General features: G+C 44.3%; 2 protein-coding genes across 10 annotated transcripts; one reads left to right on the forward strand and one right to left on the reverse strand.

The window, feature by feature from the left end:
* On the reverse strand, nt 569-10,054 carry CDCA4 (cell division cycle associated 4). Of its 6 annotated transcripts, none has more exons than XM_021402553.1 (4): nt 9,691-9,828; nt 6,537-6,617; nt 4,396-4,686; nt 569-4,254 (listed from the first exon to the last, which is right to left on the reverse strand). In XM_021402553.1, the coding sequence occupies exons 2-4, from the start codon at nt 6,573-6,575 to the stop codon at nt 3,499-3,501; spliced, it is 1,086 nt and encodes a 361-aa protein (XP_021258228.1). In that variant the 5' UTR covers nt 6,576-6,617; nt 9,691-9,828; the 3' UTR covers nt 569-3,498. The 6 variants fall into 6 exon arrangements, with proteins under 6 accessions (XP_021258228.1, XP_021258230.1, XP_021258229.1 ...); XM_021402555.1 differs by lacking the exon at nt 9,691-9,828 and adding an exon at nt 8,027-9,493; XM_021402554.1 differs by lacking the exon at nt 9,691-9,828 and adding an exon at nt 6,701-8,012 and having other exon boundaries at nt 6,537-6,666.
* LOC110401433 lies at nt 10,063-14,005 on the forward strand. 4 transcript variants are annotated; one of them, XM_021402558.1, is made up of 3 exons: nt 10,416-10,772; nt 11,098-11,210; nt 13,517-13,900. In XM_021402558.1, exons 1-3 carry the CDS (start codon nt 10,631-10,633, stop codon nt 13,883-13,885), a joined length of 624 nt encoding a protein of 207 aa, XP_021258233.1. In that variant the 5' UTR covers nt 10,416-10,630; the 3' UTR covers nt 13,886-13,900. The 4 variants fall into 4 exon arrangements, 2 of the variants coding, with proteins under 2 accessions (XP_021258233.1, XP_021258234.1); XM_021402559.1 differs by lacking the exon at nt 13,517-13,900 and adding an exon at nt 11,363-11,426; XR_002440381.1 differs by lacking the exon at nt 10,416-10,772 and adding an exon at nt 10,063-10,146 and having other exon boundaries at nt 11,098-14,005.

Here is a 14,568-nt window from a genome sequence, read left to right on the forward strand (position 1 = left end):
TCTCACACATTTTGCCGAATGCCCTGACTCCAGAAGCTCCACATGTCCCAGACTTTCTTGAAAGAGAGGAGAAACAAAACCACGCGTAAAGAGGCAGAGGGGACAGTAATTCAAGGTTACCTGAGAAGGAAGCAGATAGGCGTTAGCTAGAAAGTACTTTCTTTTGTGCAAGTCTAAAGCAGAGTTATGTCATTCAGAAGAACAGCTTACTTTGAGACAGCACAGACTGCCGTGCAAGTTTTGTGACTCTTTTCCCTAGGAACGCATAAAAGAAAGAAGCTACAAGAAATGGTAGGAGAGCCTTAGAGAAACCTTAACAGAGGTTCAATTAATTTCCATCCATATGTAGAAATTAAGAAAATTGCCATCAGCAAATATCATATTCCTCATTTGTAATAAGAACTTACAAAAAAAAAAAAAACCCAACAATTTAAAGTTCGCCATCATACAGTCACGCTATAATTCCTGCTCTCTCTCTTTATCAGAGAGGAATACAGAGCAAAACATTTTATTAACCTTTAAATGACCTCTTTGGACTAACAAAAAAATGACAATATGAGCACAAAAATAAAAGTTAGTTTCTTTTATAAAAGAAGTGAAGCTACAGAACAAGCAGCAGAGTTAGTCTGAGGCATACCGAAAAGCAGTAGGCTGACTGTACACTGGATTGCAAAGTCAGAGCAGCTCTACGTACACATCTGCAGAGTGACTGTGCAAGTTTCAGCAACACAAATTCTTAGACCTGCTCAACACTTGAGCCAAGACATCAGACATGTAAGAACACATAAGATTTGGCATAAGTTTTAAGAACATAATAAAACAGAATACATATTTCTGCTTAAATACTTAACGACATAACCACATACTTACCTAATACCCTTCCTGTTAAGCCAAGTAGTCTCTACAAATTACTCTTCACTGGGTATGGTCTCCCCAGTAAAAGAATGCAGCTGACTAGATGTTTGGTGCAATCATATATATATATATATATGTATATATATATATGCACACACACGTGCATTTCACATACACAGTGTAAGAGTCACGAACACTCACACTAACTCCCACCTTGTACACAGAGACTGAAGCATACTGAAGAGGAAAGGAGAAAACATCTTTTTGAAAATCTAAACTTGAAATTTCCCATTTAACAAAAATGGAAGGGGGAAAGGAACAGAGGGGAACACCCACAGTTGTTCAAAGCTTGGGGTTTTGAACCACCACGGTTCAGAGCAGTCTGGGGGAACTTTCCAGAGGTACAGAAGGTATTTATTTATTCAACTCATCACTACTGTTCTGTTTATAGAACTCTGAAGCAGCCTGACTACTTTATTCTAAGGCATCTGCTGTCTTATCCACGTAGAAAAGCATCAAGCACATTTTCTTGAGGGTTTTATCATTTTGGAAGTAATTTCTCATTCTGCAACTAACACTGCCAAATAAAACGGACTATTCTTTCACTGGGAGATATAACAGTTCACATCAATATGTAACCTCTTGGATTACAATATTGTACTACAACACCTTTCAGTAATTAGTGATGTCTCTATCGCTTAAGATGTCCAGTAGTACTTTGTGTTTCTTTGGTCCAGCTGTATTACACAGACTGAAATTGCAAGTGAGTATACGGTATTTCATATTTAATATGGTTATTAATGAAGATTTAATTGAGGAAGCAATGTTTGACTACTACAGCAAGTAAAGATTAATATGAATACCACTATCAAGTCTGAATAATTTAGCAAGTGATGTTATTTTTTTCCCCAAACCAGATGTGTCTGAATCACTCGTTGAAAACCTAAGCCCAGTGGTGTCCTTATGCAAAGGCGAACACCCTTAACATCCTCCTGCCCTCACCCTCTCTGCCTTGGGGAGGTTTGAGAATCTGAAAAAGATAGCATGCACTAAGATCACTTGTGGGAAAGCATAGGCTGCCAGGTACGGAAATGCACTCTCTTCAAGTTCAGTGACTTGCTTGATTCAAACGTACAGAAAATGACTGAGTCAGTGGTGTACGTCTTCCTCTTGGCTAAAACATTCCAGAAACAAACTGATCAATCTTCTCCCCCTTGTCGACCTCGCTGCTGGGTCAGGCCTCTTGTCACATTTTGTTTTTTCGCAACAAAATCATACAGTGTATGTACTTGATGTATTCTTCCCCTCGCTTCCTCCTTCTCCCCCCTCAAAAAAGTCTCATAACAATATCCTTAATTATACACTCTCACATGAATGTGAGTATTTGAAGAAAAGAACACCATCCCATGTTGTATTATCTTTTGTTATTAAAAAAAAAATAGCAAGAGGAAACCCATGGTAAGAGCAGAGCATACTAATTATGACAAGACATCGAGACATACCAGTTGAGATTTGAAGGCCTCTAGTAACACTTTTTGTAGTAATTAGTGCAAGATAGTTAACCCATATAAACAAATATTTGATGGTAGACTTCAGTGACAAACAATTCACTTGATGACATTTACATATAAATACACATAAATAAAATCCTATGTAATTTAGGTTTGTAGTTAAGAAAAAATACGGTCTGAAATGAATTAAATGTAATTGTCTCTAGCTGGATCAGAGCTCTCTCTCTAATGACAACCAAGTATATGGGGTATAAAAAGCATAATATTCCAATTCTCAATTTAGTAAAGTACTACTCTATAAAACAGAATCATGAAAAAACAGCTCTTACATTTTAATGTAAAGTATAAAATCGTATATTTACATTTACATACACTTTACTGAACTACATTGGGTAGCTCACAGTAAAAAAACATCCCTTTTTGAAAACCTTTCAAAAAATACATCAACTGCAGATATGATCAAAAGTTGCTAGTTAGCAGCTGACACAACATCTGTAGTAAAAATATATTTTAGGAAAATACCTGGAAAATTCTAAACACCAATAAACACTTTAAAACTATTTTTAAAGTTAAAAAATGTAGCAAAAACCAGAATAAGCTAGCTAGAATAATGGGAACTATTGCATACTGCTCTTTAAGAGCCATGTAGCGACTTAGAACAGAAGCAGCAGATATTATAGGAGTTATGTGGTGTAACAAAGCGGAAACTGGAGGAAAATGGGAAGCCAGATATCCAAATTCCCACTGTGTTCATTACCATTTTCACTGGGAGAAGGATAAGAAAAAAGAATGATGAGAGAATCCCTCTCACTAAGCACATCCTCTGTCAAAGGCTAAAACAAATTGGTAGAAGTAATCCAAATTTGAAAGCCTTGGACCACATACTTAAAAACATTTGCCGTATGTACTTACAGTTCAGTGGACAAGAGATTGGATCATTACACTACAAGTTGCAGGTTAACTTCAGGAGTTAACACTATGTTGCAATATGAAGTGCTTTTTTAATATATATATCTATATAATATATAGATATTTGTAAAATACATGTGCAGATTTGATAGAACAAACTGTGGAAATAGCTTTCTTGAGTCTTTTTTCCATTAACAGATCTTTATCTCCTACACAAGGAGTTTCAAGATTCAACAAGGATTTCTACAATATGATCAAGCTCGTTAAGATCAGATTTACAATTAGAGCTAGAAGTTGTAGTTGCTGGAGAAGGAAATGGTTCTAGCCCATCACAGTGTCCCATTTTTGTGTTGCTCATCATGCCTGTTAACATAGTATCAAGATCATAGTAAGAATTGTCAACTTCCGAAAACAGGTCTTCAACTGAATTTGGACTTTTGTTCTCCAGTGTCTCAAATATTTGATCTAACGATTTTTGAAAATTTCCTTTATTTTCTTGTGGATTCTCCATTTCCCACACATTACTTTGCAGGTTTCTTAGAGCTTGCACTGAAGAGGCTGTTGACATAGTTTCTGAACTATCTTGTGCCTGGTCACCCTCAAAGTCTTTACTGAAAGTACTGTAACCTGGAACATGCTTTCCCTCAGCTTGCTCCCTAGATGAGCGACAGAGGATATCAGTTGAAACAAGACGATCCACGGATGCCTGGCCTGTACTCTGTGTATTTATCATCTGCCAAGTCCCATCTTGGGTCATCTCCTCTTGGATCTGGCGTACCGTGTTGGCTATAAGTACCGAACGACAAAGGTTAGGTTCGACCAGCATGTGACACAGCTGGAGTTTAACCAAGGACATATCTAAAAGTGACTGTCGCTGAAGATTATATGAAGGAATAGCCTTAATACCAGCCAGAGTTCCTTCAATATCTTCTTCGCCATCAAAACATTTTCTTTTTAGTCCTCGCACAAACATTGTGTCCTGTTAAAAATAAAAAAATAAAAAAATATTGTACAACATAAGCAGCTCAGTGGACAGAAAAAAAAAGACTAAAATAAAAAACCGAAACAGAAAAACTAAACAGCAAATTCTTTGAAGATAAAAACATCAGAATTATCATACCAGGTTATAGAATGGCCATTGTGGTACAACAGGGGTCAGGAACATATGGACTGGGTCCCAAAGACGACACTCGGGAACCAGGAGTGAGCAGGTCCATGAGCCATGGCTTCGCAGAGAGGCACCTGAGAGAGGCAGGGGCTCCCAGCTCCTGGTTCCCATTAAATTCCAAACTTGATGGAAGTCAGGAGCCGCTGCTTCGCACAGAAGCGACCATCTCAACAGCTGTATTTCACCTACTGCAGAGGCAGTTTCTCCTCGCTCCTCCTGAGTTTCTACTGGCATGCTTAACCTCTGATTTTGGAAATAAAAATACAACCTGGCACACCATCTTTTAAATATTTGACCCCTGCAGAAAACCAATATGCCTAATGTAGTAACAACAAAAATATATATATAGAGAGAGAGAGCTATCTCACAGACAGTGTACTTGAAAAGGTTAGGTTACTTTGGCTACTTGGAGTGTAACACAAATTTGATTCACATAACTCAAGCAGTCCTTCAGGCGCCTGTACTCAAATGAGTAAATGAACAGCACAATTCCAATACAGATAGAGTCATTCTCGGTACTTCTTTCTCAGTTAACTATTAAACAAAATTATTGTATTCCTACTTTATGTTCACTAGATAAAATGATTGGAGTGCATGCAGGCTTCTGATTCCTTCCATCTAAAAAATCAGTTGCAGAATTAGCCAAGGTATGATTTTCAAGCACTAGCCTCCAGATTGTCATCTGAATTGCACTGGTTTTTTTTAGCAGTGCTCCATGCAAGTGAAATACTACAGCTGACCTCTTCAAATACAAAGTAACTGTTTGTAAATGCAATAGATGTCACTTCACTCAGCCTGACAAAAGTTAAGATGCAAAAGAAAGCCAGTACCTAATCTTTACATTCATGCACCTTTATTATGTCCCTTTCAAGTCTCATGCCCTTAGAGTTCTTTACCTAACACTTTGGGATTTTTTATTTTTTTTTTAAACACAGTGATTCAAATAGAACATTTTTCAGCTCAAAGCTGATAAGACCAAACTGCTATTGCTGCAGTGTTTTATTCTGCTTCTCCTGGTAAGCCCCAATCTCTGCCTTGCTTTTTGGTTGCTACTGAATGGTCCACATGTTTTCAGACACAGATCTCTTTCAGCATTAGTAAAAATGCACCCCACCCCAGACTACATTGCTCCTTTTATCAAACATGACACTCTTACCTACTCTGAAAACGTGAGGCTAGAACAGTAGCTACATAAGCATTTGGTCTGCCCCTGTACAACTCTTCTCATGTTGCTGCCTGCATTTATGAATTAACGTTTTATTGGATTTGCTGTCTCTTACAGACTTCCTTCCAGAGAAGGCACAGAACTCTTCAGAAATCATAATACACACAGACTACAGTATAGAACAAATGAACTTTGTCTTAAGACCATGTTTAATAGACTTCTTAAAAGCTATCTATGGACTATCAGTATATTAAACACTTTTGAAGTTTCGTTCTAAAGTTTTCTCCTGTAACTCAAAGTATTTGCATTATTTCCAATAAAAACAACCGAAGTTTCTACTTGACAGTGCCTTTTCCAGACCTTCAGGCATGAAAACTTTGTATCTTGGGATATCCTATATTGTTTTTTTACATAATGTTGTATTTACAATGTTTACACATACACACCCCATGTGAAACAACCTCTAGGAAACATCTTCCGGGTCTAATGACCATACAGGGTTGATTAAGTCACCAGACTTTAAATGTTCCATGCAGAGTTTCAAATTTCAGTTTATTTCAACTTCTTTTCTTGTATAGAATAATAAAACTGCAATTGAATGTTAACCTGATTTTTAACCACCTGTTTGACAATTAAATACCTTCTAAGGTACACCAATGGAATAACTGAACACAGCACAAAACTTGAAAACATCAATACATCACACACACATTGGTAGAAGACCAAGCAAAAAAAAAAAAAAGGCAAAAAAATATTTATTCTTAAGCACTTCACAGAATTCACTGGAATTTTCAATTACATTTCCTATTATATTTACTTCTAATCAGTACCTTACATCATAAAAAAGCAGTTCTTCGTCACCTTGCTTCTGAGTCTGCACAAAGTACTAGACGATTACTGTTTCAAGAAAGGAGAAAAAGCTACATACCAGTAATTGTGCTTGATGTAGTCCTTCCTCTTCTCCCATGCTACTGAGCAAGAGTCCATACAGTAATAGTTAGGGCAGCACCTACCAAGTATCAGGAAGCAAGGCATCAGGCAAGTACAGGAGATGCACAGCAAAACCATTTCCCATTTCAGAAACGTACACATCCCTACTTGTTTCAATTGCTTCAGCATCTCTATCCTCACAGTACTCCTGTGACACTGTTAAACTCCATTAACAACTGGAACACAAAGGTGATTTGCCAAACAATATGCGCAGAATCTGCGACAGGAGAAGGAAACTGCCAATTTAAGTCCAAGTCCTGGGCTATCACGCTGACCTTTGGACCAACCTTCCCCTTATCCCTGTGCCTCTGCCATTTGAAGAGCAAACAAATCTTTAGCCATCATCCGAAAAGCATAAACGTGTAGCAAGGCATACTGCAAGCAAGTTTATCACAAAAGCGTGCAGTTTTCATCTTGTACAGAACCATACATCTCCATGGCATCTACAGGAAAAAGAATATACACACACAAGTATAAAACTGAAAGAGCAAATGTGGGGAGGATTTTCCTTTAGCAGCAACACAGAAACTTTATGACTAAGATTTTCTTTACAAGATGACAAAAATGAAATTAATGACAGTAATGAAATTGTTTTAGCTGGGAAGGCTGAGTTTTCAAAGCACATTTGAGGCCAAACAACGTTCAATATATCAAATCCAACTATCAAATACACACAAGACTCCTTTAATAACTAAAGCCAAAAAGAACACTGCTTCGATGGCCTACAAATACCTTATAGGAAAAAATACGAACACAGTTCTGCTACTGTTCTAGACATGTCTGACTGTACAAGTCAGTTCAGTATCTGCAACTGAAGTACGTACCTAGAAAATAAATAAGTTAACTGGATGCATATGTACATCTTTGTCTTCTGTTGTGGCTGGTAATTAAAATTTTTGGAAAAACACTTGCTTTTGAAATTAGGGAGAGGGGAAGAGATAGTTGACAAAGGCCTTTTTTTTTTTTTTTTGGAAGAAAGCCATCTGTTTTTCTCCAGGGGCTGCATATTAAAACATCGCATTAAAAAAGCCACCTTAAAAACTCTCAAGCCAAAATCTTTTGACACAACCCCAAAATATTAAGACTAAAGTACTGTCACATCACAAACACTGTACTTCAACCAATGCATTCTCTTCTACAGACTGAGCTAACAGCAGTGTTCTAGACAGGGTGGTGAGGCACCTTAACTACAGCTCCATGAGACAACACAGCATCCAGCCAGTATCCCCCATTTCTATCAATCACCTCATAATGCTATAGAAGTTCCAAAGCTTTTGCTCCCTGGGTATACTGTCAGACCACTCTGTAAATGAAATGTTATAATGAAATGTATAGGCTCTCCATACAGTATGAATCTCTTGAACAGATGCTTTGGGTAGCTAACAAGGACAATGCTTTTTCCATACAAAAAAAAAAAAAAAAACCAACCATAGGTAGAGATGACGCAGTCATGAGAACAATAAACGAAGAGATTTTCTGGTGCTATTTTGGATATTAGACAGTTTTAGAGGAAGAGAGTACGGCTATTTGCCTCCTGGAATAGTAGACTGATATGGGAGGAGACACTTGAGAACACCAGGAGAAAAACCATTATGACATCCACAAATGAAAGGACACTGGGGATGCTGGTGGATCAGTCCAGCCCGTGACCTGTTAGCACACTAAAAAAGGACACTGTTCTCCCATTCAATGTATCAGTGTGTAAGACTTGATGCATGTGAATCCAGGTTCTTGCCTACAGCAATAAACCACAGAGATCTCTGTTAGCACACATGTACTGAAGAATTTGTCCATCATAGGAACTGTTTCTTCAGATTCTCTTCCCTGTCCAATAAGTGTGCCTCAGAACCTAACTTCTTAGTAATTTTTTAATCTTAACAGCCACCATTAAATTCAATTAAAACCCTGCAAATAAACAACCTCCCCCCAACTTTTCTGCACCATCTCCAACAAGTACTCATCTCAAGAGAAAGCTAACCTTAAAATCTCATTAATTAAAATGCTAAGTGTGCTTCTCTATTGATTTACATATTAATGTACTCAAAAAGGTATCCGCTGTTATATAAAACCTCCTGCTACATGCAAGCAGGGCTGCTGCTGCTCTGGATGCAAGGTGTTCCAAGTCCCCCCCTACCTTCATGCAGGATTTGCCTCTGTCCAAGAGACAATACCTGGACTGGCTGTATCCTATCATCTCCCTTCTGCTGCTGCTACCTCACAAGCCCAAACTTACTGTGCCAAATTCTTAACTGTTGTTTGAAACAGCTGCAGGAAAGAAGTTGTCAAGGAGACAAGGGCTATTTGTAGAATAATGCAGTATGAAAAAAGCGGGAGCTGCGTGGTTTGTTGTTTGTTGGAATAGTAGCACAGGAAGCACAGTACTATGTCATTCACAAAAAATGCTGCTTTTGAGTTTGTGACAAACTCCCGGCCTGCTTTACAAATAAGGTGCTTGAAACCTGATCCAATTCTTGCTGGAGCATCAGCTTACACATTCCAGAACCACATTCAGATGGAGGTAGTAACTCTGCAAAATACATACCGACTGCTTCAGAGCAAGGCATTTTCTAACAGTTGAGCTAACAGAGGAGAAAGGAAAGAGGTTCTAGCACTGCTTAGGAGGAAGCAGACATAAGACGAACAAATCTGAAGAGAAGCTGGAAAGGCAGTTACTCCCTTTCGGGCACGCATGTGTGTGCGTACAGCGATGCCTGGTTTCAGGGTGGGCTCCCAGGGCCGGGAACACCCCGCCGGGCCCGAGACAAAGGCAGGAGGAAGGCGCTGGGGCTGGGTCCCCCTAGGGCAGCACGCGAGGGCTGCGGGAAGGGAGCCAGGGCAGCGGGGACAAGGAAGGCGGCGGAGCGGGGGGGAGGCGGCGGTGGAGGCGTGCCCGGGGCGGGGAGCGAGCCGCAGCGCACGCAGGCTCGGGAGGGAGCGCGGCGGGGGCCGAGGCGGGGCCGAGCGTCGGTGCGTGCGCTCGCGAGGAGCCGGGGGAGGGCCCGAAGAGCCGCGCGGCGGTGGGAGGGCGGCGGAGGAAGGGAAGGGGCCGAGGAGGCGGCCCCGACGGGGAAGGGCCCCTCAGAGGCTCTCACCCGCTTCCCGAAGAGCCGCGTGTGCTGCGACCAACGGCGGCGGGGGGCCGTTCCTCAGCGAGCCGCGCGCCCAGCGAACCGCCCGCCGCCATTTTGGACCCGCTCCCTCCTCCGCGGGCTCCGCCGGCCCCGACCCCCCCGCCCGCGCCCTCCCTGCGCAAAGCCCCGGGGAAAGGAGAGCGGGCGGTGCCGCGGCCCCGCACCCTGCCCGGCTTTCCTCACTCACCGCTCCACCGCCGCTGCCGTCGCCGCCGCCTCCCAGCGCAGGAGCCCCGCTCCCGCCTCGGCGCCCGCTCCGCACTTGAGGGAGGGGGCGTGGCCAACCGTAGCGCCCGGCCCCGCCCCCCTGGCCCGCCATCTTATTGTCAAAGCCCACAAAGGATCTCGCTCCCCGCCCCTGCTGTGCCGCCGGGGGCGGAGTTTCAGCCTCAGGCCACGCCCACAAGGCAGCCGCAGGTCTCTATTGGCTACCGCCGAATCGCGCAGGCAGCGCTCAACATTGCGATTGGCTGCGCCGTTGCCACGGCATCGAGCCGCTCCTGCCCCTCCGGCGCGGCGCACGGGAGGCTGCGGGGTTGCCATGGCGCCGGGCCCTTCCCCTCGGCCGTGAGAGGCTGGGCGGCGGGGGCAGAGGCGGAGCCCCCATTTCAAACAGCAGCCAAAGCCCCGCGGCGCAGCTGGGCTCCTGGCCACGGGCTCCGGCGAGAACAGGTTGAGACCTGGCCCGGCAGCAGCCTATGGGGCCCCCGCCCCCGGGCCGCGCTGCCCCCGCCAGGCCGGGCTGCTCCGGGCCGCCGCTTCTCTCAGGGCCGAGAGTCCCCGGCGCCTCCCGCCCCCGCAGCCCGCGGGGTGCCAGGCCTCGTGACTCCATTAGCAAGGCCTGTGGCATTTCCTGTCTGAGCCTCGCAGGCAGAGGCCGCTTCCCTCGGGTGGGGAGGGGATGGAGCTCGGTGCCCCGACAGCTCCAGCCTTCGTCTTGAGCGAACAGCCCAGCGTTTTGGACGCCTCACGCTCTGGCTTGGTGCTGCAGGACATCTGCAAGCGCTTAGCTGGCCCCAGCGCTGAGCTGCTTTCCTGGCCCTGTGAGCAGCCGGGAGGGGGGTGTGGGTTTGTCCCGGCTCCAGCTGCTCGGGACCGGCAGCTGCAGCCGAAGGTTGGGCACCGAGAGGCTCCGTGGCCCCTAGGGGAGAAAAGAAATGGAGAAAAGGAGGAGGCTGGGCAGCAGGAGGGAGCAGAAAGCGGGCCTGGGGGTGAGAGTCGGTAGGGAAGGCTGTGAAACAGCAGAGAGCTACGGCTTGGTAGGAGAAAGCAGGAGAAAATAGCACTCGTACAAGTGAGGTCGCTCTTGGGGTGAGATATGTTAGAAAGTGCAGTATTTCCTCATGTTTTTTATGGTTTCTCATACAGCGCATCACGATGCAAAAGTACAAGTGAAGACTTTGAAAGAACAGTACCACAGAGAGAAGTGTTCCCCCTCCATCTCAACACTGACTTTTTCTAGATCAGCTGTGATGAATTCAGTATGTAATCTCACACTAAATCCTGCACGAACCCCGGAGCCTTCCTGTTGTTCCCTGCAGGATCGGTGCTATAGAAAAGCACAGTGGTACTGCTCTGACTGATGATAGCACCACCACCATATCCCCTCTTGTCTTTTCTTTCCCTCTTATAGCTACGATGAGAGGATCTCAACTTTTTTTCCTCCCTGCAATAAATTCTCCGGTGAAACAGAGGAAGAACCAGTGAAATAAGAAGATTGCTGATAGATTTTAAAACTCAGCGTTGTTTGATCAGGAAAACTACGGAAAGTTTCTCAGGGCTTTCTTTGAAAAGCTGAGAAAACTTCTGCATGCTTAGTCAAGATATGACAAAATTTGATTACTCTCAGGAGAAAACAACTCTTGCATTTCATGTATGTGAGAAACATAACTTGACAAGTCAAAAAGGAAATATCTGGACAAACTGATGCAAAACAATACAGACCAAAGTGTTTACTAGAAAGCAGACAATCTCTGGTGGGACTAAGATACTGTTATAAAGAAAATAATTGAATTGTAACCACAATGTGATGAAGATATCAAATTTTAGCTACATGCTAATGTTTTCCATCCACTTATTGGTTTCAGTAAACTAAATGTTAACACCAGAGTTAACAAGTGATAAATGGTAGTTGCCTAAACACTTTTATATATTGAGAAAGCTGTGTCAGCACGTGAAACCTTAGCAGGTAAGGTATTCTGCTGGCAAAAGCAGAATTGGTGCTTAAGAGTTGGAGACAAAGCACAGAGAAAAACTGGAAATAAATGTCTGCAGAACAATCTGATAGGGAGACTGAAATGAAGATGGCAACTGCTTTAAAAAAATAAAAAAGGAAAAATTATTCTGCTGGACTGAAATGGCAGGAGACTAAAGCCAAAGGGTATTCAGAATATGTACTCAGAGCTGCTGGAGAAATGTGAGATCTTACACCTGGTGAGACACTGTGGTGACTTGCTTGCTGATGTAATGACCACCATGTGTGACGGGAGAAAATGATGCAAACCAGCTCAGCACATCTCTCATAGGAAGGTGGATCAGCACTGGCAGCCGGCGGAAACTTCAGGGTGTTAGTCCTGAGGGGATTTAGAAGCCCTGGCAGCCCTCTGAAAGTGTAACCGCCAAGGGGGAATCACTGAACAGGATTGCCTTGTGTGAAAGCAGCGGACAGAGGGCTGGTTTAACTGTAGTGGGCTTCACTGTGGCCTTACTGAGCTGCCCGAAGGTACAGGTCCATCCTTAGCATACGGCCCTGACCCCCATATCTCAGCTTGGCACGGATGCAGGACAGACCCGGCTTCAGTCTGTGTGAGCCACACGTGCACACCGGCTGTGCCCATGCCACCACTCAGCGGCTGCCGGAGCCGTGCTGGCAGCCGGCCCTGGCTGTCCCCAGCCCTCTGCTCCAGCAGACAGCCAGCTCTCCCAGGGCCTCCTTCCCTGGCGCTGCCTGGTACCGGCTGCGTGAGCTGCGTGCCATGCTGCTCTGCAGGCAGCCGCTGACCCTCCCAGCCCCCTTCCCGTGCTGGGCTGTGCTTGATGCCTCTGGAGCTTTGCTGCTCCTTTTGCAGAGCCCCTGCTGGGCTGGCCAGATTTTCACACATCAGCGGTGACGGGAAGGCTGCTGTAGAGTTGGACAGTGTTTATAAAACCACAGAAAATAATAGGAACTCAATGGCTGAGAGCAGGGCTGAAACCGCGCTTTTAAAGACGAAAAAAAAAAGGTTTGATTTCCAGTTTATTTTTGCAGCTTCGAGCTTCGTGAAGGCTCTCAGACCATGACATTTCCACATTGTAAATGATTATAAAAATGTGTTTTTAAAATAGCTTTAAAGGGTCAATGCTGTTAATACTTATGTAGGTGTACCTGCCAGGTTGGACTAAATGATCTCCAGAGGTCCCTTCTAACCCCTATGATTCTGTGACTCTGTGAACAAGAGACAGAAATCCGTGCAGACTGAAGTTCCTCACTTCTGTTGGGTCACTGCGCTGATATGATTTCCAGCCCACAGAAAGGTCTCCCTGAGAGAATGTTTCATCTGCTCTGACAGGCACTGTCTCTCGCTGGGTGTTTGTATGAGGCTTACTTCCGTGTTTCTCAACCAGTGGGTTGCAAGCCTGAAGATAAAGAGGTTAGGAAAGTCAGTCAGGAGGTTGCTTCAGCTTTGAAGCAAATAGTTTGAGAGAGATAGGAGTGAGTCCTGTCCCAGTCCCAAAACTGTGACGACAATGAAGCATTTTCCACTACACCCTGCTGTGTGGCTGCAGCGTTTTCTGTCTCTGCTTCTAGGGCCCTGGGGGCCAGAAAGCTGGGCGAGGAGAGCAGGAAAATGTGTGCTTGCACTGCCGGTGCTGGGAGCCAAGCAGACATGAGTCAGCCCTGAGCTGGAAGCTGTGCAGCTGTCGTCAGTGCGGTGCTGCTGCCGAGCCCTGTCGGGAGGCAAGGTGTGCTCGTTCCAGCTCCATGCTGCACCAGCATGACCCTGTGTGGTTGGGGAAGAGTTTGGGCTGTGGTTCAGAACTGGGACAAAGCTTGCTTGCCTCTGCCTGCCAAAGACAATGTGGACGTGCTCTGAGTCTGTGTTGTTTCTCTCATAATAAATGTTTGATTGAAGCTTGTAAGTTATGTTTGTCTTTTTTTAATTTGGCTCAGGAGTAGGGCAGGAGGCCCGTCTGTAATGTACTGTTTCCTTTAGGTCCAACCTGGCAAATTCTGACTACCTTTGAAATAAGCAGCATTGCAAAACAATCCTGAGTGCTTCTGCAGACGAGCACATTCCTGCAGCAGAGCTCAGCCTAAAACTCCAGGAGCAGATGGAAGAAAGGCTAAGGAAGGTAATTAAATGTGGCTGTTCCCTAAGAAGTAAGCCTGTTGTAGCAGCTCGGCTGAGCCCTGAAAGCCAGATACAGCCTCACTTTGTGCAGTCTGCAGTCACAGCACTCCAGATTTTGTAGAATCATAGAATCGTTTGAATTGGAAGGAACCTTTAAAGGCCATCTGATCCAACTCACCTGCAATAACAGGGACACCTACAGCTCGATCAGGTGCTCAGAGCCCCATCCAGCCTGACCTCAAATGTCTAAAGAGTCTGTTCCCTTCTTTCTTATAGACCTCCTTTAGACACTTAAAGGCTGAGAAGATTTAAGAGAAAGTGTTTCATGTTACTGTTGTGTGTTAATGTGTGGAACGCAAAATGGGGCCATAAGTTCTGCTCAGCCTTCAGGAAAGCCTTCATCACTGCCCTGAGCATGGAGAGCTGTTAGCTCTATCTGTAGTAGGGGAATGAACAAGGAATGGGGGCATCCAGTGCCTGTGGAACAAACACAGAGTTTGGAATGAGT

This window comes from Numida meleagris, chromosome 6, assembly GCF_002078875.1.
Source record: "Numida meleagris isolate 19003 breed g44 Domestic line chromosome 6, NumMel1.0, whole genome shotgun sequence".
NCBI lineage: Eukaryota > Metazoa > Chordata > Aves > Galliformes > Numididae > Numida > Numida meleagris.

Bases quoted from the DNA above. Each gene is read 5' to 3' on its own strand.
- CDCA4 (XM_021402553.1), bottom strand. From the start codon at position 6,575: ATGGGAGAAGAGGAAGGACTACATCAAGCACAATTACTG. The intron at 4,687-6,536 runs GTATGTAGCTTT...TTCCAAAATCAG, and splicing joins TACATCAAGCACAATTACTG to AGGTTAAGCATGCCAGTAGA. The intron at 4,255-4,395 runs GTATGATAATTC...TATTTTTAACAG, and splicing joins AATGGCCATTCTATAACCTG to GACACAATGTTTGTGCGAGG.
- LOC110401433 (XM_021402558.1), top strand. From the start codon at position 10,631: ATGGAGCTCGGTGCCCCGACAGCTCCAGCCTTCGTCTTGAGCGAACAG. The intron at 10,773-11,097 runs GTGAGCAGCCGG...TTTCTCATACAG, and splicing joins TGAGCTGCTTTCCTGGCCCT to CGCATCACGATGCAAAAGTA. The intron at 11,211-13,516 runs GTATGTAATCTC...CTCTGCTTCTAG, and splicing joins GATCAGCTGTGATGAATTCA to GGCCCTGGGGGCCAGAAAGC.